Source organism: Mustela putorius, unplaced genomic scaffold, assembly GCF_011764305.1.
Source record: "Mustela putorius furo isolate JIRA1106 unplaced genomic scaffold, ASM1176430v1.1 tig00537275_pilon_pilon_pilon, whole genome shotgun sequence".
NCBI lineage: Eukaryota > Metazoa > Chordata > Mammalia > Carnivora > Mustelidae > Mustela > Mustela putorius.
The window spans coordinates 145828-171211 of NW_025422413.1; the positions used below are offsets into that span (position 1 = coordinate 145828).

A 25384-nucleotide genomic window follows, 5' to 3' on the forward strand; every position below is an offset into this window, starting at 1 on the left:
TTTCGAGGAGGCTGGGGATATCACTGAAAACCAGATGACAAATTGTTTTCGTTTTCCATGCCCTGGATGCCACCAGGGAGCCACTGAAGGGCGCCAAGTTAGAAGGGTGATACTATCAGAATGGGGAAATGCTGCTTTGGCTGCTCTGTGGTGAATGACGTGTAGGGACTCTGCCCAGGGGTCAGAGATCTACTGTAGTGATTTGGGGCTGCAATGACACTAGCCTGATCTGTAGTAGCAGAAGTAGGGATAAGAGAACTGGGCAGTTCCAGAGATAACAGCTGACATTTGTATAAAGCTCATCATGTCCCAGGCATGGCGTGGAGAAGGACGGGAGGATGAACCTCAGATGCAGGCGGCTCATCTGACACTGGTTTCATCACTGCCCCTCTGGAGGGGACGGGCGGGGTGCAGGGGAGATGATCACATCAGTTCTGGTGGGTGATCGTGAGGTGTCTCTGGGATGCAGAAGGGGAGAGGCTGAGACCCTTAGAATATGCATTTGGAGTCAAGACAGAAATCAAGTGTAGAGTTGGAGCTGGGACTTGTTAGGCGTTGATGCAAATTTAAACTGGAGAAATGGATGAGGTCTCTGGTGGTGATGTTTGAGTAGAGAGAGACCTGAAATCAAAACTCTGGGGACCACCCACAGTTGCATAATGAGCAGAGGAATGATGCTTTGTGGGACTAAAGAGGAAGTTGGCAGGGAAGTAGTACCAGAAGAATGTGGTACCATGAAAGCCAAGGAAAGAAAATTTCAGATGGAGAGAGTGAGTATTCGCTTTGAATACTGGTGAGAGGGAGAGCAGTATAAAGGCTTGGAGTTTCTGTTGGATTTAGCTGTAAGGAGTCATCGATGACCTCTATTGGTGAGAACATTTTTAGTGGTATATCAGGGCAGAAATCCGATAGGAAAGGAAGTGGGTTGAGGAAAAGGAAGGAGAGGAAGCGGAGTCCTTGGGTATAGACTCTGGGTATAGACTGTTGCTCTGTACAAGAGGATAGCCACTAATCATATATGGCTACTTAAAATTAAAATTATATGAAATTTAAAATTCAGTTCCTCACTTTCACTAGCCACATTTCATGTGCCCAATAACCATTTGACAGCACAGATTAAGAGCATTTGTGTCATCACAGCAAAGTCTGTCTGACAGTGCTGTTCTAGATGCTGAGCATGGGGGGCTCCTGGGTGGCCCATTTGGTTCTGCATCTGCCTTCAGCTCAGGTCATGATTCCAGGGTCCTGGGATCAAGCCCCACATGGAGTTCCCTGCTCCACGGAGAACCTGCTTCTCCGTCTCCCTCTGCCTGTCTCTCAGCCTACTTGTGCTCTATCTCTCTGTCAAATAAATAAATAAAATCTTTTAAAAAACACTATTAAAAAAATAGATGCTGAGCAGTGAAGGAGAGAAAGAAATAGAACAGTAACTATTCTGCGTGTGCACATGTCTGTGTATACAGGGGTACATGTGTGTGTTTATGAGTATGTGTGTGCATGTGTATTTAATATAAATATAAATATAAAATATTTAGAATTGGTAGAAGAGCTCATGTAAGATCCCTTCCACTCCCACCAGCATTTTTTTTTTCTACCCTTAAAGAATTATTTTGAATACTTCTAGGTATGTTAAAAAAAATTTACCTAGGAAGAGAAAATACTGTTTGGTCCCTGTATCTCCATAATTTTTAGCTTGGCACATAAAGTGGGGTTTGCTGATGTTTGCTGATAAATTCTCGGTTGCTATTGGAGCACCAGTGTTCTAGTGATGTAATACATCCCATAGTCACATAGCAGACCCGAGCTGAGTGCTTTCTGTGCTCCAGCAACTGTGCTGGGTTTGCAGACATAGAAATGAATTTTGACTAAGAATGTACTTGTGTCCCCAGTTGTGTACTCTCTTTCCCCAGAGGGGTTCTGAAGCCCACTTGTGCGCTGCCCTGTGCTGTTATTTGGAAGTTGGGGGCGGGGGGAGGTTAAGATAGTCCTGCTGAAGTCCTTGGGCTGGGTAGTTAGCTAGAGGTCTGTGACTTTGCATCCCCTGCTACATTGCAAACCTCAAGGTCACACCTGTCCACATATGTTTACTGAGCTCCTGCTAATGCCCTCCCCATTTGTTAGGCTGGGGATGTAGTAAAAAGTTTTAAAATAAGATTAAATCCCTATTCTCGTTGGGGAAGTGAGACACTCTAACCACAAAAAGCTAAAAACAGAACAGTGTGATCAGTAGGGTGGCGGCAGATCAGGAGGGTGAACGTCCAGAGTGCAAAGGGGCCCTTCAGCAAGGCTGCGTAGGAGTGAGAGGTGATTGTAAGAGTCATTGTGATTTTATGAGCCACAGAATATGCCGCATTATAAGGCTAGTGTCTGGTTAATGACAGCCTTTCAGATTTGGAAGAAGAAGTTTACCTTGTTCCCAGCCATGGGAACCAGGTGAGGGCCTTGTGCAGGGAAATGACCTGACGTTAGTGGAACCTGCCAGGTGAGCGGACCAGGAATGTGTCACTAGCGAGCACGCGAGACCCAGAGCAGCAGAGCGTGCGGGTGGGAGGCACTGCTCCTGCCTGCACTTGACTCTGTGTGAAAACTTCCATGCAGTCATTGAGGAGAAATAAAAATTCTTCCTTTTCCCTGCCAGTGCAATCAGCACCTCTCCTGGTCGCACAGTTAAGCCACGGCTGGGGTAGCCTTGGTGGGAATGGGACACAAGAAGAGAGAATAGCCCTTGTTGATACTCATTCTTCTCCTCAGTGCTGGACGCCAGACCTCTACTCACTCAGAGAGTCCAAGATGCCCAGGGATGCTATGGCGTCTGTGCTCTTGGCTGGGTTTGTATAAAATACACTACTTGTTCACTTACCAGAATTTCACCTGAAATAGGCATTGCTGTAGTTATTTATAACTCAAACTTAGGAAAAGAAGCCTACCAGATTGAGAAATGGGCCTTGAAGGCTCTGCCACAAGGAGGTATCGCATCCCATTGTTTCTGTCACACCTGTGTGCAAGGAGGATCCTGAGGAGAGGCCTCAGTGTGATGCACGGAGAGGAATCTTTTTGCTTAGTTAGAACAGCACTTCTTATGCCTTTGAGCTGTATTTTGTGGAGCACCAGTTTTCTTTCTAAGCCTCAGTTACTAGAAGAAGAAGAAATCCAGCTGTTTCAAATTATTGACATTGATAAAACCACAGACCAGCCTGCATGGCTCCTGGACTACTGGTCTCCAAATGACACTTTGAGAACCCTGGCTCTCAATGTGGGTTGAGTCTACCAGTCCTTAGAGACTTTCATCATGGTCTACTCGGAGAATAAACTCTTCAACAAAGGAAGACAGTCTAGAGTCCTTTATAGCTGTGGCACCCGAGGTACCTTGTGCTGTGTCAGTGACAGCTGTGATGACTGCTATATTTTGTGGAATGGATGGGGCCCTCGACCTAGAAGACAGTTTTTACACAAGTTGTACAGACAGGACCCTGTCCTGAAGTGTATTTTCACTTATCTCTTCCTAGTTTTATCTGCACATCATAACAACCCCAAACCCCATCTTATGAAGCAGTCATTCCTCAGACCACTTACCCTTTGGTCTACACTTTGTGTTCTGTTCTTTAACACCATCAAATAAGCCATTCTCCACGAAATATTGTGCTACCAATATTTCCTCTCCACACTCTCCTCATAGAAGCGTCCACCATCCAAACACTAGTGATCTAAAATGGATTTTATTTTATTAAGATTTTATTTCTTTGACAGAGAAAGATACAGCGAGAGAGGGAACACAAACGGGGGGTGGGAGAGGGAGAAGCAGGCTTCCCGTTGAGCAGGGAGCCTGATGTGGGGCTCGATCCCAGAACACTGGGATCATGACCTGAGCTGAAGGCAGACGCTTAACAAATGAACCACCCAGGTGGCCCTAAAATGCATTTTATATAACAGGGAAAACCAGGGTTTCTCAAGATCATCATGGGTCCTCTCGTGGCAAAGATGCACAATGGACTTAAAGGTCCCTTTAAGGGGAGAAGCAGGTGCAGAGGGCTGGAAGCTCTTCTTGATTTGTGTGTTGTTTGCTGCTGTTTCATTTGACTATTAAGCCTTCAAGTGATAAAAACCTCTATCACGTTAGGTCTCCGCAACATTAACGCTCCTTTACTGATGCAGTTTAGAGTACTAGAGCAGTTCAGTGGTGGAGAAAGGGGAGGCATTACTTCTGTCATTACTCAGCTCCTAGAATCACTCTAAAAAGTACCAGTGCCCCGTGACTGCCTGAGGTTGACTTTGCCTCCATTTGGGAATCACAAGAGTGGGGAAGCATTAAAGTTCTGTTCCCTAAAGCAGTGTTTTTTAACCTTGGCTGCACATTACAATCTCTTGGTGGGGAGAGGGGGGCTGCACTGCAGACTCATTGAGAGTCTCTTGAGGGGGGACCCGGGCAACAGTATTTTTAAAGCTTCCGGGGTGATTCCAGTGTGCCACCCAAGTTGGGAGTCCCTGATTTAAAGGACTCACCAGATCTAGAGCTGGAGGCACCTGGCTCTGGAGCCTGTCCTCCCGGCTTGTGCCTCCTAGTCCCCACAGTGAGAAAGGCAACACTGATTCATTAAACAGATATTTGCTGAGCACCTAGAATGTGCTAGGCGCTGCTCTAGGGTGTCCAAGCACACTGACTCGTACTTTCACCGTTATGAATGAGGGGTGGCTTTAACAAGTAATAGACCTGTGTATCACGCTCAGAAAAATAACTTAAAATTGACTGTCTCCAAATAATTATTCTTGATAGATGTTCTGGAATACCATCTCTTCTGTATCTAACTCGTGCTTATACAACAAGTTAACTATTTAGCTGAATTTTTTTTTTTTAATTTTCTTTGAGATTCCCTTTTTGACCCATGGATTATTTAGATGCATGTTATTTAATTTCCAAGTGTTTAAAGATTTTCTTGTCTTTCTGTTACTGATTTCTACTTTGAATCCATTATGAACAGAGAGTGTACTCTGTATAATTTCAATTCTTTTCACATTGTTGATTTGTCTTATGGTTCACAATATAGTCTGTCTTGTTGGATGTCCCATGGGGGCTTGAAAAATTATGTGTACTATTGGGTGGAAGATTCAATCTAAGGGAATGAGATCCTGTTGGTTGATTGTGCCGGTCACATCTTCTGTTTCTTCCAGATTTTATGTCCAGTATTTTTATTTGTTGCTGACAAGGGGATTGCAGTTCCCAACTCTAACTGTAGAATTGTCTGTTTCTCCTTTCGGCTTTATCAGTTTTTCTTCTCTACCTTTTGAGGCTCTGTTGTTCGGGGCACACACTTTTGGCTCCTCCTGTCTTCATGGTGAATTGAACTTCTTATCGTTTGGTGAGGTCCTTCTTTGTCTCTGTAACTTTCTTCATTCTAAAGTCTACCTTATCTTACACAGCCACTCCTTTTTTTAATGAATGTTTGTAGGATATATCTTTCCCCATCCTTTTTCCTTCAAGTTACTGAATTTGAAGTGAGTTTTTTGTAAAAAGCCTATAGTTGTGCTGTATTTGTTTCTTAACCCCTCTGCCAGTCTCCTCTTGTAACTGGCATATTTAAACTACTTACACTAAAGGCAATTAATTGATATGTTAGAGTTTATATCTCTCAAGTTAACAATTTACATAACCAGCCATGGTTTTATGTTAGTGAGTTCACTAAGAGATTAAATTCAAAATAGCTATCAGAGGGTATTTAACTAAGAGGCCTTTTCTTATTTGTGTGATTTAATAGCCAAAGTAAGAGCTGATAGTCACTTGAAAGGCTTCCTCAGCTAAAACACTGTGGCCATGCTGTAGTGCATGGGGCTTGGGGATCTCAGCTGCCCATTTGTCCACATATTTCGTGGCCCCAGAACTTTCTTCTGCAGAAAATTTTAGTCCTACGTGGGGGACTCCTGTCTGTCCAGCTCCATGCTGAGATTGGGTGGCCTTCTGCTCTGGTGCTTGCCTGGTGAGTCATAAGAGGATGTCCGTAGTACCATGAGCACAGGCACTGAGAATGTCTGCATGCGCCCTTAATGAGCAGCAGAGCCCATTTGCATATTTACGTGTTGTGATCAGTTACTCAGTTACTTAGTTCCAGGGGTAATGTGTATTACCGCTGCAATACACATTACCCCACCGTTTACTGGCTGGAGGTCATCGTTTCCATGTCCTGACAGACTGTGTGGGTCAGGGATTCAGAGAGGACGCAGTGGGGATGGCTTGTTCTGTCCCAGCATGTTTGGGGCCCCGTCTGGGAAGGCTGGAAGGCTGGGGCTGACAGGGAGGGGCGCAAATCATCTGGATGCTCATCCACTCACAGATGTGGCAGTGGGGCTGTGACGACAGGAGGAGCAAGACTGCTACCTGGATTGCATGCTTGTCCCTGCCACGTGGCTTCTTCACAGGGCGGCGACCTCAGGGTAGTTTCACTTCTCACGTGGCTGCCTGGGCTCCCAGAGAAAGTGTTCCAGCAAAGTTGAGACCATATCATTTCACTGTCCTCTCTTAGGCAAAGCAGTCACCCACTCCTATTTAAGGCAGTAAGATTAGGGAAGCAGAGACCAGCAGATAACTTGGTGGTCATGACTTACTTGAGGAAAATATTGAAGTATTCCCCATATAGGTTATTATCTATTTTTATAGTTTCTCTAAGTTAAAAAAAAATTCCTTATATGAAATCATCACCTGAAAACTGCGTACCTAATAGACCACATATTTTGCTTTCCTCCATAGGAAGGTTGTTTTAGAGAGAGAGAACACACATGTGCCAGCAAACAAGGGGGGAGGGCCAGAGGAAGAGGGAGAGAGAGAATCTTAGCATGGTGGGGCTCGGTCTCACGACCCTGAGATCATGACCTGAGGTGAAACCAAGAGTCGGACACTTAACGGACTGAGCCACCCAGGTGCCCCCGCTATGCAATTGTTCCTCTGCTTCAATAAATAATACATCATTGGTCTTACGATGTCACTAAATTTGCTATAGGAATTTCATAGAAGCAGTAGCTCTCTTAATCCTAAGGTTATAATTTGTGTTTCTTCTACTTTTTTGTTATTTCATGGGCACAGTGAATCGTGTATTATTTAGCGCCTGTGTTGCATAGCTGGGGAAACTGAAGCTTTGAGCACTGACCTTATCCAAAGTCATAGGGAAAGTTAATGGTTGAATGGAATTAAAATTCAGGTCTGTCTCTCTCCTGGGCCAGATTATCTCTGTAGAACTTTTCCCTGGCTTTGTTATCAAGTGTCACTTTATGACTTGCTACCTCACAAGGCTCTCACATGACCACAATGTGGCTTGGCATTCTGAGCAGATAGTTATATTAAAAAGGATGGCTCTCTTGGGTTGACATACCTCATAGCTCCCAATAGTCGATATTAAAGTTGTTTCTTAATGTGCTTTTCATCCCAACGGAAAAACACTTTTTACTCTCTCAACATGTTGATTTTACTCTCTCATTACATGTGTTCATCCCTTGGTGATCAAATTGAGGTGTGTGTCTGAATGATGTGGAGGAAAGTGCGACTGAAGCTAATCTCAAGGGGTCGGAGGCGTTTCTTCTGAACTTTATACTGCTTAGAACATACTTTTCTGTTTGATTCAGATTGTTATATTTTTGTTATAGTGATTGTCCAAAAAAAAACATAAAATCCACAAACCAATAGCAACACAAAACCCAAAAATCTGTTTCGGTGGCAAACAGGAAGTCCTCCTGAGCATGACTCACAAGGCCACCGTGATTTGGAACCTGCCTGGCCCTTGAGCTTCCTGTCTTGCCGTGTTCTTCACCGAGCCCCTCTCTTAGCCTTACTGAACTTGGGTGCTTTTCTGAATGGACCTATTCTTCCCCTGTACTGCCGCACACTATTGTATATGCTGGTCAGGTTGCCCACAGAGTCCTCATGCACCCCATACCGAGTCCGCCCCCACCAGAGCCCCCTCCCCCACGTTGCTCAGATACCTGCCTCTGGGCGGCTCTCCCCAAGTTCCCCCCAAGTAGAAGCTGAGGTCTCTCACCAGCACCCCTGGCCCTAGCCACAGTGCTACAGCTACTCATGCCTGTTTCAGTGCTCTTTGTGGGGGCAGATCCATGTTTTATTCATCAGTTTTGGTTTTACTCATCTGGTCTGTTCCCAAAAACTGCAGGTGCGTTTTGAGGGATTGTTGAGTGAATGAGTGACTGGATTAATGGGTTCACGGTAGCATATCCTATTATTCACTGTCATCTTAGCTTTACTTACTGTCCTTGTGGCCCTGGAATGTTTGCAGGAAATGATCCATTTTGTAGATTTCCTTTAAAATATTGCCAAGGTTTGGACCATAGCTCCAAACTTTGTATTATGAAGTAGATGTTCTAAGACCAAAAAAAAAAAAAAAAAAAAAAAAGGATTCAGGTTTAAGATTGTGCTTTTTATGCTGATTCTCCAGGTGGGCATGGGGATCGGTTCCTCTTCCTTTTTGTGACCAGCCTGGAAGCATCAGAGATAAGGATCCGTCCTTGTCATAGGATGTGTTTAGTGGAGCTAGCTCTTCTCCCATCAGAAACTCCATTGACTGGAACTGTCATTATTTATAATAATGGCTAATTCTTCATTTTTTACTCTCTAACTTTTGTCCTGGTTTGGGGTACAACAGTGGTTCCCAAAAGTCCTCAGACCTAATTTAACAGGTCTGGTGTAGGGCCCAGGAATCTGTCTTTTCTAAAGGTTACCAGCTCCTGCTTGCAAGGAGATATACAAGTCATTTAATGTCTCTTATGGTGGAAAATTGTGACCTATATTCTGGGTTTTCTGATTCTTTCCTAGCTCTTCAGCTTGGTGTGGTTTATATGTAGATCAGAGGTTCCACAGAAATATACATATTTTCCCTCAGATGGCCAGTGATTTGCTCTTCTAGCCTATTTGTAAAGCCAAGATGAGTTTTTAACCACTAATTACATGAGTTAGTCAAATAAAATAAATGCTTTTATGTAAGATCCAACTAATGATTTTCCTTGAAGCACAAAGCAGTTGTTGTTGATGATTTGAGCATAGCCTGTGGTTCAATTTTAAGAGGTAGGAACCCTGTGTCATTAAATACCTTGTTTAAAGTGGCACAAAGTGTGCAGTGAAGCCAGAGTTGGGCCGCAAGTCTCTGGCGTAGGTCTTGGCCAAGTGCAGAAGCTGTCAACAAAGCCAGAAGACTGGGTGTGTCTGGCAGAGAGAGGGAGGCTGTTCTGATTATGTCAGTGTTGGGCGGGGGTGCCCATGTGATATGGTGCAGGGTTTGTTAACCAGTACGGTTATGAGGGAATGGTATAGTCAGACAGAAGGTCATGATATCTGGTAAAGGGCTATTTGGGATCAATGGTTTGAAAATTCCAGCTGAGACAATGAATTAGAAATGGAGTTCTCAAGCAACATCTAAAAAAAAATTCTACTGCAATATTGCTCAAAATCTCCTGGACTTAAGTATTATATATGCTAATTTGCATATTACCAGGCTTTTTACCAGAGTATTCGAGAATCCTCATATCTCTGGATCCACGATGATGACTTTTAAAAATGAGGGTCTGGATTCAGCTTCCAAACATACGGAATGCCGGTGTAGTACAGCAAGAGGAAGTCCTGTCCCAGAGCTCTGACCTGTCAGACCAAGGGCAGGAGTTCATTAAATGGCTAATGGAGCAAACTAGGAGACATAATAATTACAGAAGTAATAACAGTTACTAGGGTTATTGCTATTGCTGACATCGCTGAGGACTTCCCATGTACCAGGCGTGTACTAATTTATGTAATCTTTACAATAGCCCCGTGAAGACGTCACTATTACTTTTATCCCTTTTCTTAAAGATGAAGAAGTTGTTGTCCATGAATGAATTGATAATATATTAAGCTTCAACTATGAGTTTTAAGATCCACTTTCCTGATGCACTTTGGAAAGTTAATGATGAGCTTTCTGAAGTGATCTCTGTTGATGTTTTTCTGTCCTTGAAAGTCGGTCTTGAGAAGAAAGGAAGAGCAAAGGAGAAAGAACTACAAACACCCTTTTGATGGTCAAGTTAAGTTACCTGTAAAGAGATTTACCATGACAGGCTCTGAAATGCAGTCGTCTCGCCCGTCATCAGCCCGCGTACCATTTGTAACCTTGAGCATGTTCCTCATTTAACTGCTATGAAGGTCTCAGTTCACCCATCTGTAAACGGAAATGGGTAACTGGCTTACCTCGCGGAAAGACTGTTTTAGCTTAAGAGGAAGGTTCTGAGTGTGGTTTGAGAGAGACACCTGCAGTTATGTCCTCTGTTTGGGCAGTATGTTGCTTAAGTCGTTCTGTTCTGTGCAGACAAGCACAGCGGTTGGCTAGAGACAATACGGTCACACATTCCCTGCCCTTTGACCTTGTAAACTCCTGCCCCTTGCTGCTCCCTGGATCTGAAGTGATCTGCTTTCAGCTGCATTCTTCTGGTTGTACCGTCCCACCGTGTGTGAAGAGGAAGTTCCTCACGGTGGCCGCTCTGACCACCGCCCCCACCCCAGGTGTTTCTTCTGGAATCCCTATGCAGCTCCCCGCTGCTCTATGCCCCACTGCTGCATTGAGCCCTTTAAACTCCCTTTATCCCAGGTAGGCATCTAGGCTGTCATTTTTCACCATTGGTTTCCTGAAGTTATGGGAAGAGATGGATCTACCACATCTTCATAAGAAGCCCACAGCCCTGGAGCGCCTGGGTGGCTCAGTAGGTTAAAGCCTCTGCCTTCGGCTCAGGTCATGATCCCAGGGTCCTGGGATCGAGCCCTGCATTGGGCTCTCTGCTCAGCAGGGAGCCTGCTTCCCTTCCTCTCTCTGCCCCTCTGCCGACTTGTGATCTGTCTGTCAAAAAAATAAATAAAATCTTTAAAAAAAAAAAAAAAAAGAAAGAAGGAAAGAAAGAAGTCCGCAGTCCTTGGAGAATAAGAGCTCAGGGCGAACATGAGGTGTGTGAGGTCAGGGCTCTTGAGTGGCACACTGTGTGGTCTGACCCGCTCAAGGGCACGGAGGGAGCCGACGTGTGGCGGCTGGTTTCCAGGGCAGCGTGGGCCTCGTCCTCTCCTGCAAGAGCCCTACTTCTTCATTAAACGTACGCATCATCAGAAATCCATTTTCCCCCAGGACTTCTGTTATTACTTCTGACCTTGGTCTTTCCTTTGCTTATTTGCACTCTGACCCATTCCGTGTCTTTGACCTGCCTCTCCCTAGGCTTGATGCCTCCCTTTCCAGCCTGGACTCTGTCATGTAGTCCTTCAGTCACTTGCTTCCCAGTGCCCTGACCTCCTTGCCCTGCAGAGCCTGGTCCTAGATCAGTCACTCACCGTCTTTTCCCCTCCTTTGCCTGCTCTTCATGCTGTTGGAGGAAAGCCACTGAAGGTCCATACAAGCTGATATCCGTGCAAATTTATGATCTCCAGCCCAGCTGTGTTCTCTGGCCCCCCTCCCAACCCCCCAGCCCCCCTCACGAAGACTGTATCCACCCTTAATCCCCTTGTCCTCAGCTTGACCTTCCTCCCACTTCACCAAGAAGTTAAAGATATTTGTTCTCATGGATTCCTTGGCTCCTTGCCCTGAATCTGCACCCCTGGCACCCTCGCTCTCCTGTGTCTGCCCTGTTTTGGAGAACAGGTGATGCTGCTTTGTCCCAAACCGTGTCTTTTCTGGGTGGTGATTCCCACCCACCTCTCACTTCGTCATTCCATCCGTGCATCCTCATTGCCTGGTTCCGCTTGTTCCTTCCTCTTGACGTATGAAAGGTTGTTTCTTCTTCCTATTTTTTAAAGATTTACTTATTCATTTATTTGAGAAAGAGAGGGAGAGTGCATAAGCAGGAGGGAGAGAATCTCGAGCAGACTTGGCGCTGAGCACAGAGCCTGACATGGGGCTCGATCTCATGACCTTGAGATCATGACCTGAGCTAAAACCAAGAGTTGGACGCTTAACCAGCTGTGCCACTCAGGTCCCCCTTTCCTATTTTTAAAAAATATTTATTTATTTGAAAGAGACACAGATAGTAAGAGAGAGCATGAGTGAAAAGGAGGGGGGAAGCAGGCTCCCCGCTGAGCAGTGAGCCCAATGTGGGGCTCAATCCCAGGACCCCGGGATCATGACCTGAACCGAGGGCAGATGCTTAACCAACTGAGCCACCCAGGCACCCCCCGCTCCCTGCCCCATATATACATATATATATATATATATATATATTTTTTTTTTTTCCCCCCCAAGAGGCACTGTCAAGTCTAAGTTCCCCTGGCTGCTACTCTGTTGTATTTATTCCCTTCTAATTGAGCACCTTCCTTCCCACCCTCCTACCTCTCCTCGGTGTGCGCATTAGGGTTGCAGAAACAGTTCTGGTTTTCATGGTGGTGGAAATCGTACTGAATAGACGGGTAAGTAGACACATTCACATAGTGTGTGATGCAAACACTCAAACAAACGGGTAATGCAAAAGCAGTGACAGAGTGATAGGGCCGGTGGGGGTGGGGAGTGAGACCAGAGAAGGCCTCTTGAGGAGGTGGCTTTGGGCTGAGACTCACCGGCGAGAGGATCCAGCCATGTCCAGACCTGAGGGAAAGCATCCCAGGCAGAGGGGAGAGAAAAGGCATCGGTCCTGAGGCAGCAGTCGTCACTCCACTTCAAGGAAATGAAAATCCTCGACTCTGTCCACCGCGTGCTGCCGCTTCAGCTCTCGCCATCCTTCACGTCTGGCTGCAGCCCTGACTCTTCTCTGAAGCCCACACTGGTCAGGTCACCAGTTGTCTCCTGCTTACCCTCCAGGGGGCCAGTTTCATCCTTGTTGTACTTAACCTTGGAGTCACACCTGGCACGGCCACCATCCCTCGCTGGCTCTCGCGGGCTGCTCCTGACTTCTGGGTCCTGCTCTCCTGGCTCCGGCCTCTCAGCCTCCTTTGTTGATCCACACACGTGGCTCCTGCAGGGTTGGGACACCCCAGGCCTGAGTCCTGGCCTCCCTCTTCTCTGCTCACAGACTTCCTGGCTGCTTGGACCTTCCACATGCTGGGGACACGTACCTCTGTGTGTCAGAGGGAGGCCTGAGATTGCCTAGCATCGTCCATCCTCATACAGCTCCGGAAATCAGCACATCCAATGCTCAGCTCAAAACCCTTTTCTCTGAAACCCCCAGATTGTTTCTCGGGGTCCATAGTTTCTCATGGTTCGTCTCCCTCTCTGACTCCCCTGCTTTGGATTTCCCTCCCTTCCCCTACAGTCCTCCGTGCTTTTGCTTACGAGTGAGACCGTATGATGATTGTCTTTCTCTGCTTGACTTACTGTGTTGAGGAGGGCACGTGCTGTGATGAGCTCTGGGTGTTAGACTTCACTAATGAATCATTGAACACTGCATCAAGGACTAATTATGTACTATATAGTGGCTAACAAAAAAGAAAAGAAAAAAAAAGAAATCCTTGTGGTATTAAAAAAAAAACCATTGAAATTGCTTGGGATATGAACCGTCAAAGGTCCTCGGGCATTTTTAAAAAGAAGAGTAAGTGTTGGATCAATTTTGTAAGATAAGAAGACCTAAAATAAAATAATATTTAAAAACAAACAAACCAACCCTTTCCTCACCTGTGACCAGAGTCACACTATGTTTCTCCCCCTCCACTACCTGCTGTCCCATTTCCTAACCACGTTTTCTTGAGTTGTTTGTGCTTCTCACCCTCTCCATGGGTGCTGTCACAGTTTAGGCCTTTGTCCTTTCTTGCTGAATCATCGTAGTTCTCTCCTCATGGCAGTCAGATCCCAGTCTCATGGTCCCTCCACACTCCCGCCACTGGGAGATGGTGGCACTGACATGGTCTCCCCGCTCCCCTGTGAACCACCTGCTGCACTCCCCTGAGCTCTGGGTCACCGTTTGCTCCCGTGAGGATGATCTTACGGGCCAGCATGGTGTGCCCTACCTGACTCTCCAGCTTCGTCTCCCATCTCTGTCCCAGACCTGGCTTTGGTACCCCCAGCTTCCCTGAATTGCCTCAAGTTTGCCAAACCCAACACCGTGGTTTTTATTTTATTTATTTCTTTTCTTTTTTTCCCCCAGTATCTTAGCTTATGCAGCTGTCTTTCCATAGCATGCCCTCTCTGATTATGCAGTCTTGGCAGACACCCACTCAGTGTTCAGTTCTGGTGAAAAACCTTCAATCAGACTGTTCATACCCTCCTCTAGGTAGAAGACTCCCTCCTCCCTGTTCCCTCACAGCTCAGACAGACTCTCTTAGGGGCTTATCATGTCTTTACGCCAATGTTGCTTACTTATCTACCTTTCTCTCTGAGAACACAGTGATTTTATTATGTTTATTTTTGTATTTCTAATATAAAACACAATCCACAGTAAATAATAACCCATAACAAAAGTCAATGAGTATGAGAGTAACTGTGTCACATGAATACAAAGTGTGTCAGGCTGGCGGGTCCCTGGTGAGGATCCCAGCTCACTGTTGTGCTAGAATCACGGCATGGCTTAGCTTCCTCTTTATTGTCAAGTACCTGATAGCCTTCCTGAAGTGATAGGTGGGTTGTAGTTTTGTGTGTGTGTTGGGGGGGCGGGTAATGCCTCTGAAAAGAAAGTCAGCTGTTAAGAGTAGTGACGAAAATAAGGACGAGCTCTAAGTAAAGTGAAGGTCTTAGGAATTTCTGATAGATTAAGGTGATAAAGTTGTCTGCATGGGCATGTAACAAGAACAGATACACACAAAATGCAATAAATAAAAGTAAGAAAAGGCAATTCATGAATTGTTTCAGCAAGGACACTGGTCAGGGCAACCATTTCTTATCAAACAAAAGAAATGGTGGGTGAAGGTTGAAAACGGTGATAAACATGTCCAGAAGCTGACGCACCGTGATGAGAGGAAAGCCAAGGGGTGTACAGACATTTCCCTACCCTGGCAGTTGAGGAAAAGCATGAGAGTGGTTACTTTTTATTGTTTTTTTTGTGGGGAGAATTACTTCCATGAACATCTGAAGATTCATGGAAGTCTCAGGAGTGCCTCCTTCTCAAATGTCAAATGTCTACCATTTTCCCTGAGAAAACAGAGCTGACAACAGATGGCACTGTAACAATGTCCCATTTATCTCACAGGGTCTGGGAGTGGGATAGTCCTTCTGAGCAGGGTTTTCTAACCGAAAACCACTGAAGCACCAAAATAGTTAAAAACTACTGTCACTACTGTCGGGAGTAAAATCTTTCTCAGGCGTTTCTCTGTTTCTCTTCTTGAACAGAGTAAGGGGGCTCTGTTCTTACAGTGATGTCTTCAAAGATGATTTACATGGGTAGAGTGTTTTTATAGTCAGTGTCTCAGACATTTAAGTTAAGAGCAAACCATGTTCTGCCTCTCACTCACCATGCTGTCAGAAGGCCACTGTGTACTTCTGCCAACATTTCTGCCTGTTCTAGATTTCTCTTTTCCCATATACTCTTTCTTTGTGGTTAGAAATTTTTTTCATGAAAATCCCCTCTTAAAATTGACTACTTTGAATGCACTGTAGACTCTGCATTTAGGGAATTGTTATTTAATAACTGTTACAATTGTGTGTCAGCGGAAAAGAAAGATTCTACGGGTGGGTGTGAAGACTATCCGTGGATACATGAACCAAACTTTTTTTTATGACTGATTTTCTGTTATTTATTCTGACTTCTGTTTTTCATGCTTCTGCATCTTTGCCCTGCTCTGAGCAATTCATGTTGCGTATGAGAAGTGACTCCTAGGGAGTAAACCCTTGCACAGGGTACGTTCCAGTCAGTCATTAAAGAGTTTTGTGGGGGTGCCTAGGTAGCTCAGTTGGTTAAGCGACTGCCTCTGGCTCAGGTTATGATCCTGGAGTCCCGGGATGGAGTCCCACATCAGGCTCCCTGCTTGGCAGGGAGTCTGCTTCTCCCACTGACCTCTCTCCTCTCCTGCTCTCTCTCTCTCTCTAATAAATAAATAAAATCTTGTAAAAAGAGAAAAGAAAAAGAGTTTCATGAACATCGGCAGATCACAACTGACCTGTGACTCAGTGTGTTCACCTGTAAAGTGACAAGGCTGGACTAGATGATCTCCAAAGTCCGTACAAGCTGAAAAGATAGTTCAGCAAAGAAAAGTTTAAAATCTCTGAAAACCAGAGTGTCCGGGGGATTGAATGGCCAACTTTGGGTTATGAACATCTTGGGAATCTTCCCAGAGGAGGAGATCAAATTTGGAAGGGGCAAAAGGTGAACTGGTGGGGAAGTGTGTCTTGAGAAAGTACAAGCCCTCTTCAGAGGAGACCAGTTATTGTGGTAAAGTATATGTAACATAAATTTTACCATTTTAACTATTTTTTTAAAGTACAATTCAGTGCCATTAACCCGATTCACACTGTTGTGTAACCATCACACTACCCATTTCTAGAACTTTTTCATCATGTCAGACTGAAACTCTGTGCCCATTAAATACCAGTTCCCCATTCCCTGCTCCCCCGACCCCAGGTAACCACATCTGGGGTCAGTGGTCTACTTTCTGTCTTTAGGAATTTGACTAGTCTAGCAACCACACAGTTTTTGTCCTTTTGTGTCTGGCTTATTTCACATGGCACATGTCTTTAAGATTCATTCCTGTTGTGGCATGTGTCAGAATTTCCTTCCTTTTCAAGGTTGAGTAATAATCCATTGTATGCATCTACCATGTTTCATCCATTCATCCTTTGTTGGAGTTTTGGGTTTTGGCTTCTTTTGGTATTATAAACAATGTGGGTATGAACATGTGTGTACAAGTATCTTATTGAGTCTCTGTTCTCATTTCTTTTGGGTACATACCTAGAGGAAGAACTGCTAAATCATGTGATAACTCTATGGTTAACTTTTTGAAGAATTGCCAAACCATTTTCCATACCACACTTCTGCCGCATTGCAGGAAGTTTACAGTTTCTCCAAGAGAAAGAGGAGTAGTTGTATATGCACATTATGAACCAACTTGACTGGAGCCCATCTTTCTTATGAGGCAGGGGCAAGGCCTACAGTTAGGATAATAGATTGAGGCCATAGTATGGAGAGTCTTGAAGGCCTGGCCGTGGTGTGTTGGTACTTTAGATGCTAAGGAGCTGGTGAGGGAAAAGCAGGATTAGAATGGTGCTCTCTGAAGGTGAAGGGCCAAAGGATATCCTTTGCAGGATGGATTGGGCCTTGGAAGTGGGATGTGGATTGGCAGAGGATTGTAGTTATCCTGCTGAGAGATCGGACCTAGGCTTTATGTGGAAAGGCAGGGATGAGAGTGGAGACACTTCTGCGATCAGCAGGCAGCATTGGCCACAACCTATGGACACTCATATTGAGTGAGGGTAAGTAAGAGTGTGAGGGTAAGGAGTGGTACCTTCTTGACATTTGGCATCTTGATTTCTGAGGTCCTGTGTGGATGACAAGATGTAGAGAGGGGGCCTGTGACTGGTTTGTTCCTCTCCTGGTTAAGGAACAGACATTTGTAGCAGACCGTGGAGCTCTATCTTGGCTGCCTGGGGGTGTCCCCACCTAGTGGGTCATCCCAGAGTAGCATAAGGTACCCTAGGATGCTTGCACAGGAAGCGGAAACACCAAACTCAAAGTAAACTTAGTGTCAGTGGAGAGAAAGAGGGCAGTTAGGGTATCTAACCCCAAATCTAAGCGAGCTCCAAAGTTTTTATTTTGATCTTTAATTTACATAATGCCTAAAAATGATGTTATCCCATGTAGAGCTGGTTTGCATCTGCTGGTGTGCATGCCAGCATTGGCTGAAAGGCCATTTCTTTCTCAGTAGGCTTCTGCCTGCCCCCTTTCTCTTGGGCTCTTTGTGTTACCAGCACTGCAGATTTCCAGGAGGCACAGGGATCTGCGGAGGTGTTATCCTTTGTGTTACAAGCAGACCAAGAGTGCCAGTGTGCAGGTGTGGGAGGGCGTGCCTGCGGGTGTGGTGGGTGGATGGCTGGGTGTGGGTTTCAGTGGACACAGGTTGCAAGAGAGTTTTAAATAACTCACTTGAAGTGGCATTAAGAGATCTAAATCAGATTTATAAGACATAATTAACTTAATTAGGTAGAGTATGGGGAAATATGCTAAAATGCTGATGCAATAACTATTTCGAGGCATGGGATGTGGAAGATGGTGAAAAAGCAGCCGATATTGTGGTATCTGAGCTCGGCCTGGGCACGGTGGCCTCCACAGGGATTGATGCCATGACTGGAGACCACGACCACAGCTGCCGCCTGTCCCGGCAGGCTGACCACAGAAGCAGCTCCTCGGCGTGCTTGCGAGGATCACTGTGATGAGAATTCTCACATTCCCTGGGCTTTCTCTGAGTAGATGCCCATCTCTTCAGATGGGTCCGCGTATCTTTCTACCTATATTTTCAAACCTGTGGATTCAGATTTTTAAAAGTTAATGATTCTTAGCCTGGTGCTGAGAAAGAAAATGACTCAGTTAAAAAAAACACTCTCTGGCCTACATACGTTTTTATCTGCCCATGAAACTGTCAGCAGCCTTTCCCACATTGACTGCTGTGTGGAGAAGGTTTGCTTGCTGACACCAGACATCAGGAGCTTGACAAGGCCCAGCCACCGGCCCCTGGCAGGCCGCTCTCCGCTGTGCAGCCTCTGTTAGCAGAAGCGACTCCTTCCTCCCTCATCCAGCCATATTTGGGCCCTGGAAGTTGGTGGTGTCCCCAGCTGCTGCAGACAGCATGAGAGATGGCCCAGAGCCTCTTTCCTCAGTGAGTACTAATTGCCCAAAAGAACTAACAGATTTCGAAGGGAACCACTTCCCATTTTCAAAGAAGTCCTTTGAGCTTCCTAAGATGTGAACTTTCTTCTTTCTTCCATGAATGGCCCACACAGGGACTCTGAATTCTGTTCCAACATGAATGCAGCACAACCTTTTTTGGCTTCCATGGCTCTGAGGGCCGTTGAGCAGTGGTTACCTCAGGGATCAACAGAGGCTTCAGAAGAGACCTCAGGCCTTGTCACTATGAGCTTGAGGCCTTAAATCACCGTGCCGGCTGCCAGTGCATTGCGCAGTTCAATTCTGGAGCCAGGCCCTTGGGACAGCTGTGAGGAAGGAGACTGCCTTGTGAATCCACGGTACCAGACTCCTCCCTCGGGCTCCTGAAGGCGATCCAAACTTTGAAAAGGATCAGAGAAGCCGTGAAGCAGGCTGTGAGCATGAAATGCTCCTGTATGGTGCAGAGCGGAGCAGAGAGCCTGGCGGTGTTTGTGAAGGAGAACTGGAGTGTCCGCAGAAGCAGAAGGAGTGAGGAGGAGAGGAGAGCCGTGGTCGGGGCCCTGAGAACTCTCCCTCCCGTGGGCGGGCACTTCCCTGGAGACGCACTTTCGAAGCGACTCCAAGACGGGGTGCTTGCCAGCTAACGTGGGGATCAGGAGGGGAGAAGAGGCTGCGATAGAAAACATGGCGAGTCAGAGGTAAAAGATGAAGGAGTTGTCAGGAGATTTGTTGGATTCTTCCAGGAGTTTTTTTGGACTGTAGGAAAAAACAGCCACAATACCGGCGATGTCGGGAAGGCCGTGGGAACCGAGGCACTGGGGATTGTTTGCTTATTTGATAGAAAATTTCTGTTGGGTTGGGCCCTTGGGAGGCTCATCCTGAGAGTTGGCAGGTCACAACTTCAACCTGACAGGTGTGACTGTGGAGTTTCAGTACCGGTGACGTGTGGTAGAGCATTGTCTGTGCGGCCTTAAATAGATATCCCAGGTAGTCTGGCCCGGGAGCCCCGAGCTGTGCTGCTTCTCAGAGGCAGGAAGGACAATATGGAATTAAAGAAGACGTGCACCTGCTACTGTGCTGGATATTTTATGTGTTGTGCCCTTTAACGCCTCCAGAAGCTTCCAGAGGGCCACCCTGAAATTCCCTGAATGGGTCGCTATGGTCAGTCCATCTGAAATAGCTGTAATTTCTAAGAGAGAATTTTAACATTCTTTTACAATTAAGTAAGTACAATAACTATAGTATTTATCTAATCGTACTGCAGAAAGTGTGGATAACAGCAGAAAAGAAAAGAAAAGAAAAGCACAACCCCAGTCCTCATCGTAGCCAATTTTATTTTGGCATATTTCCTTACCATCCTTTTTTTAATGCCTATGTACAGTATAAATACAGTTTTGTATCCAACATTACAGACTTCCTTTTGTGTTTATAGGAAGTCTTCAAAACATGATTTTTAAATTGATGGTATTTTGATTTCTTTGAGGATTTTAAATATGGGTTTTTTAATACTTATTACATGTAGAGATTTAATCTTAATGTTTTAAAAGGCATTTTGTGCTAGATCTCAGGTATTAAAAAAATATTCAGCAGCCACAGTTAATTTTTAACACTGTCTTTGTGTCTCCATCGACAGGGATCTACCGCACAGAGAAGGATAAAGGCACTCTGTATGAGCTCACGTTCAAAGGGGAGCAGAAGCACGAATTCCGACGACTCGTCTTGTTTCGACCGTTTGGCCCCATCATGAAAGTAAAACAAGAAAAGCTCAACATGGCCAACACACTCATCAACATTATCGTGCCACTGGCAAAGCGGGTCGACAAGTTCCGGCAGTTCATGCAGAATTTCAGGTTTGCTCGATTGTACGTGCTTACCTTCCTCTGTGTGGCGGGCTTTCAAATCCTGGTATCATTTCCCGCCATCTCCCTAGTTTCCCCAGGCCACGTACAAAGGCCCCTTTCTCTTCTTGTTCAGCTGTTTTCTTCATGTCAAGTTTACCATCTGCATTTGCCTTTCCCTAAGCAATTAGAAAACTGCCAGGCAAGCAGGTTTGCCTTCGGAAGGGGAAATTCTGCGGGGTGGCTTTTCATCAGGCCCTGAAGAGATGGCTTAATGCCTCCTGTGTCCAGGTCTAGCTGGAGTCTGGGCTCAGGTCTGGGGACGACACGGGCCACGCTGTCTCATCAGTGGAGTGAGGCTTCTACCAGACACTCCAAGGACAGGGGCCTGCAGCACCCGGGATGGACGGAATCAGAATCCAGTTTTTAATTCTGACCTACATCTCCTCAGAGATTAAATTTAGAATTATACCCAGAAGTTTCCGAGCACTCACTTTTGTAGATACTCAGGAAGAGTAAGCAGGGATTGGTTTTTAGAAGCAGTAATGTAGTTTTTACATGCGTGTCTTGAAGCTCTTTATTGTGCAGTGTTGGTTCTTGTAAGCTATCATGGCTAACATTCATATATTGGTTCACCTGTATTAGCTAACTTACCCAGCCAGCTTATTGGATAGATGAAAGTTGTAGGTGTCTAATGATAATTCTTGGAATAGCTTATAAATAAATAAACTTAGTTTTGTTTATTTATTTTTTTAAAGATTTTATTTCTTTGAGAGAGAGGGAGTGAGCATGAACGGAGGGAGGGACAGAGGGAGATGGAGAAGGAGCAGACTTCCTGCTGATTAGGGGACCCAATGCAGAACTCCATCCTAAGACCCTGGGATCATGACCCGAGCTGAAGAGAGACACTTAACTGACTGAGTCACCCCGGTGTCCCTCAAACTTCTTTTTATTCATTTATTTATTTTTTTAGAGAGAGAGTAGGGGGAGGGGCAGAGGAAGAGGAAGAGAGAATCTTAAGCAGGCTTTGTGTCTGCGGGGAGCCCAGTGCTCGGCTCCATCTCACAACCCTGAGATCATTCAAGAGCCAGACCTTGAATCAACTGAGCCACCCAGGTGCTCCTCCATCTTACTTTTAATCTTTTATCCTTAAATTCACATTATTAAAAGCCAGTAATCTTCAGTGTAAGGGCGTGGTTGATACTTCTCAAAATTCTCGATAACGAGTGCAGTTTTTTAAAAATTTTTACATTTGAAGGCTGACCTTTATCTAAATAAGTTTTATGGTGAGAATCCCATAGTCTTAAAAGAGGCCTTAGTCTTCCCTTAGCTCAGAATGCCTCCAGAGCATCCCCACCATTTGGTCCTCTGTGCAGCGTGCGTGTCTGTGCGTATGTGCACATGTGCGTATGTACGTGCACATGCCTCCATCCCCAGGCAGGCTGCTCTGAGTTGAGCAGCTCCAGTAGGAAGCTCGCCATTATTTGGACCTGCCATCTGCCTCTTATGATTTCTACCCAGCGGGTCTAGTTCTAGTCTCTGAGGAAATGGCTGAACAGAGCCTTTCAGATCTTTCAAGACAGCTGTCACAAGGCCCACTGTCTTTCTTTTCCTGGTTCAGGAGTTGTGCATTCAGTAGTGCCACCATGCAGAGGAACGGTGGGCCGATCTTGTCATCTGTTCCTAATTTGTAGAGACGCTGTGGCCCCTGTCCCCTGAGTGTTGGCAGTGCCCTCTGGCTCCAGTAGTGAAGTGAATGTGGGACTTCACTTCTGGCAGTTTTCCTTTGGTGTTTCTGTGCCCTCTGCCTTCTCCCTGGAATGTCAAAAGCTGCCGGTTGATTCGGCATGATTTCCCGAGAAGGACTAAACCCGTGGTTGGTGCTAGACATTAAGTCCAGTCATTGCTTCCGGTGGCTGGTGTGCCCATTTCTAGGACGAGCTGATAATAAATTTCTCTGGCTAGGAAGCTGCCTACAGCGTGCCAGGTGAAGGGCCCCGAGATCTGCAGCTGCCCGTCCTCAATGCCCATCACGGAGCGTGCTGGATTAGCGAGATGGCATTCAACGCTAAAGCCACGTCTGCCCCATCCTCTGTGTAGGACTCCGGGCCCAGAGCCGCAGGATTCCCTTGGTTATATAGGACCCGCTCTGGCTTTCGTGTCGTGAGGACTGCAAGTATTTAGTAGCGGGACTGAAACTAGGAGGGAAATATTGTTGAAAAAGGTAAAAGGACTAGCTTGCCAGTCTCCAGAATTGAGATGGGGTAATGAGTTGTAATTCTAGTTAATGTTTTAAAAACAAATAAAATGCCTGCTGTGGCACAGAGGCAGGAGCAGGTGGGTGGGAAGGCTTAGGGCTTGGGGAGGATATTTGGAAGGCCTGTGTGTGCCAGACACTCGACCAGATGCTGGGGTAGGGAGAGGAGTTGCTGGTGCCCGCTTCATGCGGACCAGAAGCCACTCAAACAGAGCTAGGAGCTGCAGCAGAAACAGAGACAAGGGGCAGTGGGCCATGAGAAAGGCTTCCCAGGGCAGAGGAAGCTGAGTGGGGAGTTTGCTCTGTCCTCTAGGGTTTCTGAATGTGTTGGGTCTCTGAAAAAAATGAGATAAGGATGGCTACTCAAACCTGAGAGTATCTGATTCTGTGTCAGAACTTAGTATAGGTGCCATTTCAAATCAGCCAGCAGAGAACGGGTTGTTCAGTGTATGGCTTTAGGACAACTAATCAAACGTAGCAGAAAATATTTAATTCTTACTGCATACCAAAACTATGGTATGTAAACGCTGGTCAGTTAAATATTTGAATAGCAGTAATACAAACATTAAAGTATTGGGAAAATATAAGGAGCTATTTATTAAATAACGTCTTTATGAAATCCCTTCTATCATAAGATTAGCAGATTATTAACTCTGGCTGGAACTGAAGCTGGCATTATGAGTGACTTGTTTTCTTCCCTTGAATTCTGTTTTATAAATTTTTGTGTAGTTATCATGTGTTTGATGTTTTGTTTAAAAATTTAACAAAGAATTTTTTTGGCTGTTATAATTTAAACATGGTTTTGGGGCACCGGGGTGGCTCAGTCCTTAAGCATCTGCCTTTGTCTCAGGTCTTGATCCCAGGGTTCTGGGATCGAGTCCTACATCAGGCTCCCTGCTTGGCAGGAAGCCTGCTTCTCCCTCTTCCACTCCCCCTGCTTGTAGTCCCTCTCTCTCTCTGTCTCGCTGTCAAATAATAAATAAAAATCTTTAAAAACTGGATTTTTAGTTTGTAAAAGTGATATATAGCTATTATGAGATATTTAAGTAATATAGAACACAAGTAATGAATTATTTTAAAAATCCACTCCTGGCCCTGCCTCCCCAAATTAACCATTTTTAACATTAATTGAACTCTATTGTAGGTACTTTTATTTGCATATATGCAGATATAAAAATAACTTGTTAGCTAGAAATAATTTAATACAGCATGAGATGTACTATATATTCTGTTTTTAATTAAAGAATTGCAAAAAAAAAAAAAAAGAATTGCATTTTGCCTGACTCAATTTATAGAAGCAAATCCAAAGTATAAATTCAGAAACTGAGATATAATCTGAAGGAATTGCTGATCTTTAAGAAAATGTTTCTCTGCTATGAGAGATATTATTAGCTCTGAAGAGATCCCTCTAAAATTACCTTTTATTTTTTTTTTGAGAGAGAGAGAGAGAATGGAGGAGAGAGCAGAGGGAGAGTGAGAGAGAAAAATCTTAAGCAGGCTCCACGGCCTCCACGGAGCCCCATGGGGGTATCAAGCTCACGACCCTGAGGTCACGAACTAAGCCTAAATCAAGAGTTGGATGCTTAACCCACTGAGCCACCCAGGCACCACTGAGATCCCTCTAAAATTTAAAAAAGAGAGAAAAAAAGATTTTGTGTAACAGAAAAGATTGGAATTATTATATATTTTTTGTTGCATATTCTCACTTTAGAAGGGGTTGACTGAAAAATCACCATAAGTAGAGGAAATCAGCACAGTCCTACTTTCTCCCTTTCCTACATATCTTCTTCCAGTGCTGGCCATCTATTATTTTCACCTTGTCGGTGGTGGCAGCCTTTGTGTTCTGTTTTGTAGTCGCAGAGCCTGTGTGGACCCATCAGCAGCCCTCTGACAACAGCAGCTGCAGTCCCGAGGTCTTGGTTGGCTAGATTTCATGGGCGAGACATTTTTTCAAAAAGTGTCCTAAGTGCTGAGTGGAATGTCTACCTACGGTCATTTCAGTTTAAGGATAACTTGGTTGGACTTAAAATTCTTGGGACACACTTTCTTTCCTCGGGAGTTTGTAGACATTCTTTTGGCATCTGATGATCCCACAGAGAAATGTCGGGACAACTTTATTTCATCTCTCCTGAGAATGACTTACTTTTGCCCGAGTGCCTGAAGAATTCCTTCTTGAATCTTAAATCATAATAGCTTCATCCTGGGGCACCTGGGTGGCTCAGGGGGTTAAGCCTCTGCCTTCTGCTCAGGTCATGATCTCAGGGTCCTGAGATCGAGCCCCACGTCGGGCTCTCTGCTCAGCAGGGAGCCTGCTTCCTCCTCTCTCTCTGCCTGCCTCTGTGCCTGCTTATGATCTCTCTCTCTCTGTGTCCAATAAATAAATAAATAACTTAAAAAAAAATAATAGCTTCATCATCTCAGTGTCTTTTTCTAACTCAAGTTTTCCTGTACTTAATTGAGTTTTCTTTGTCATTTTATGGATTTTTTTCATATCAGGAAAATTTTGGTGCTTAATTCTGTATTAGCTTCTATTTCTTAATGCCTCAGTCTTTTAGCTGCTTTCACA

The 25384-nt window shown here is 45.2% G+C and overlaps 1 protein-coding gene across 1 annotated transcript in view; it reads left to right on the forward strand.

Moving 5' to 3' along the window:
* CSGALNACT1 (chondroitin sulfate N-acetylgalactosaminyltransferase 1) overlaps positions 1 to 25384 on the forward strand; it is a 92234-nt gene that overhangs the window by 25916 nt on the left and 40934 nt on the right. Inside the window, exon 3 of the mRNA XM_045073807.1 lies at positions 20357 to 20585. Within this exon, the coding sequence (XP_044929742.1) occupies positions 20357 to 20585 (229 nt within the window). The remainder of the gene's footprint in view (positions 1 to 20356; positions 20586 to 25384) is intronic.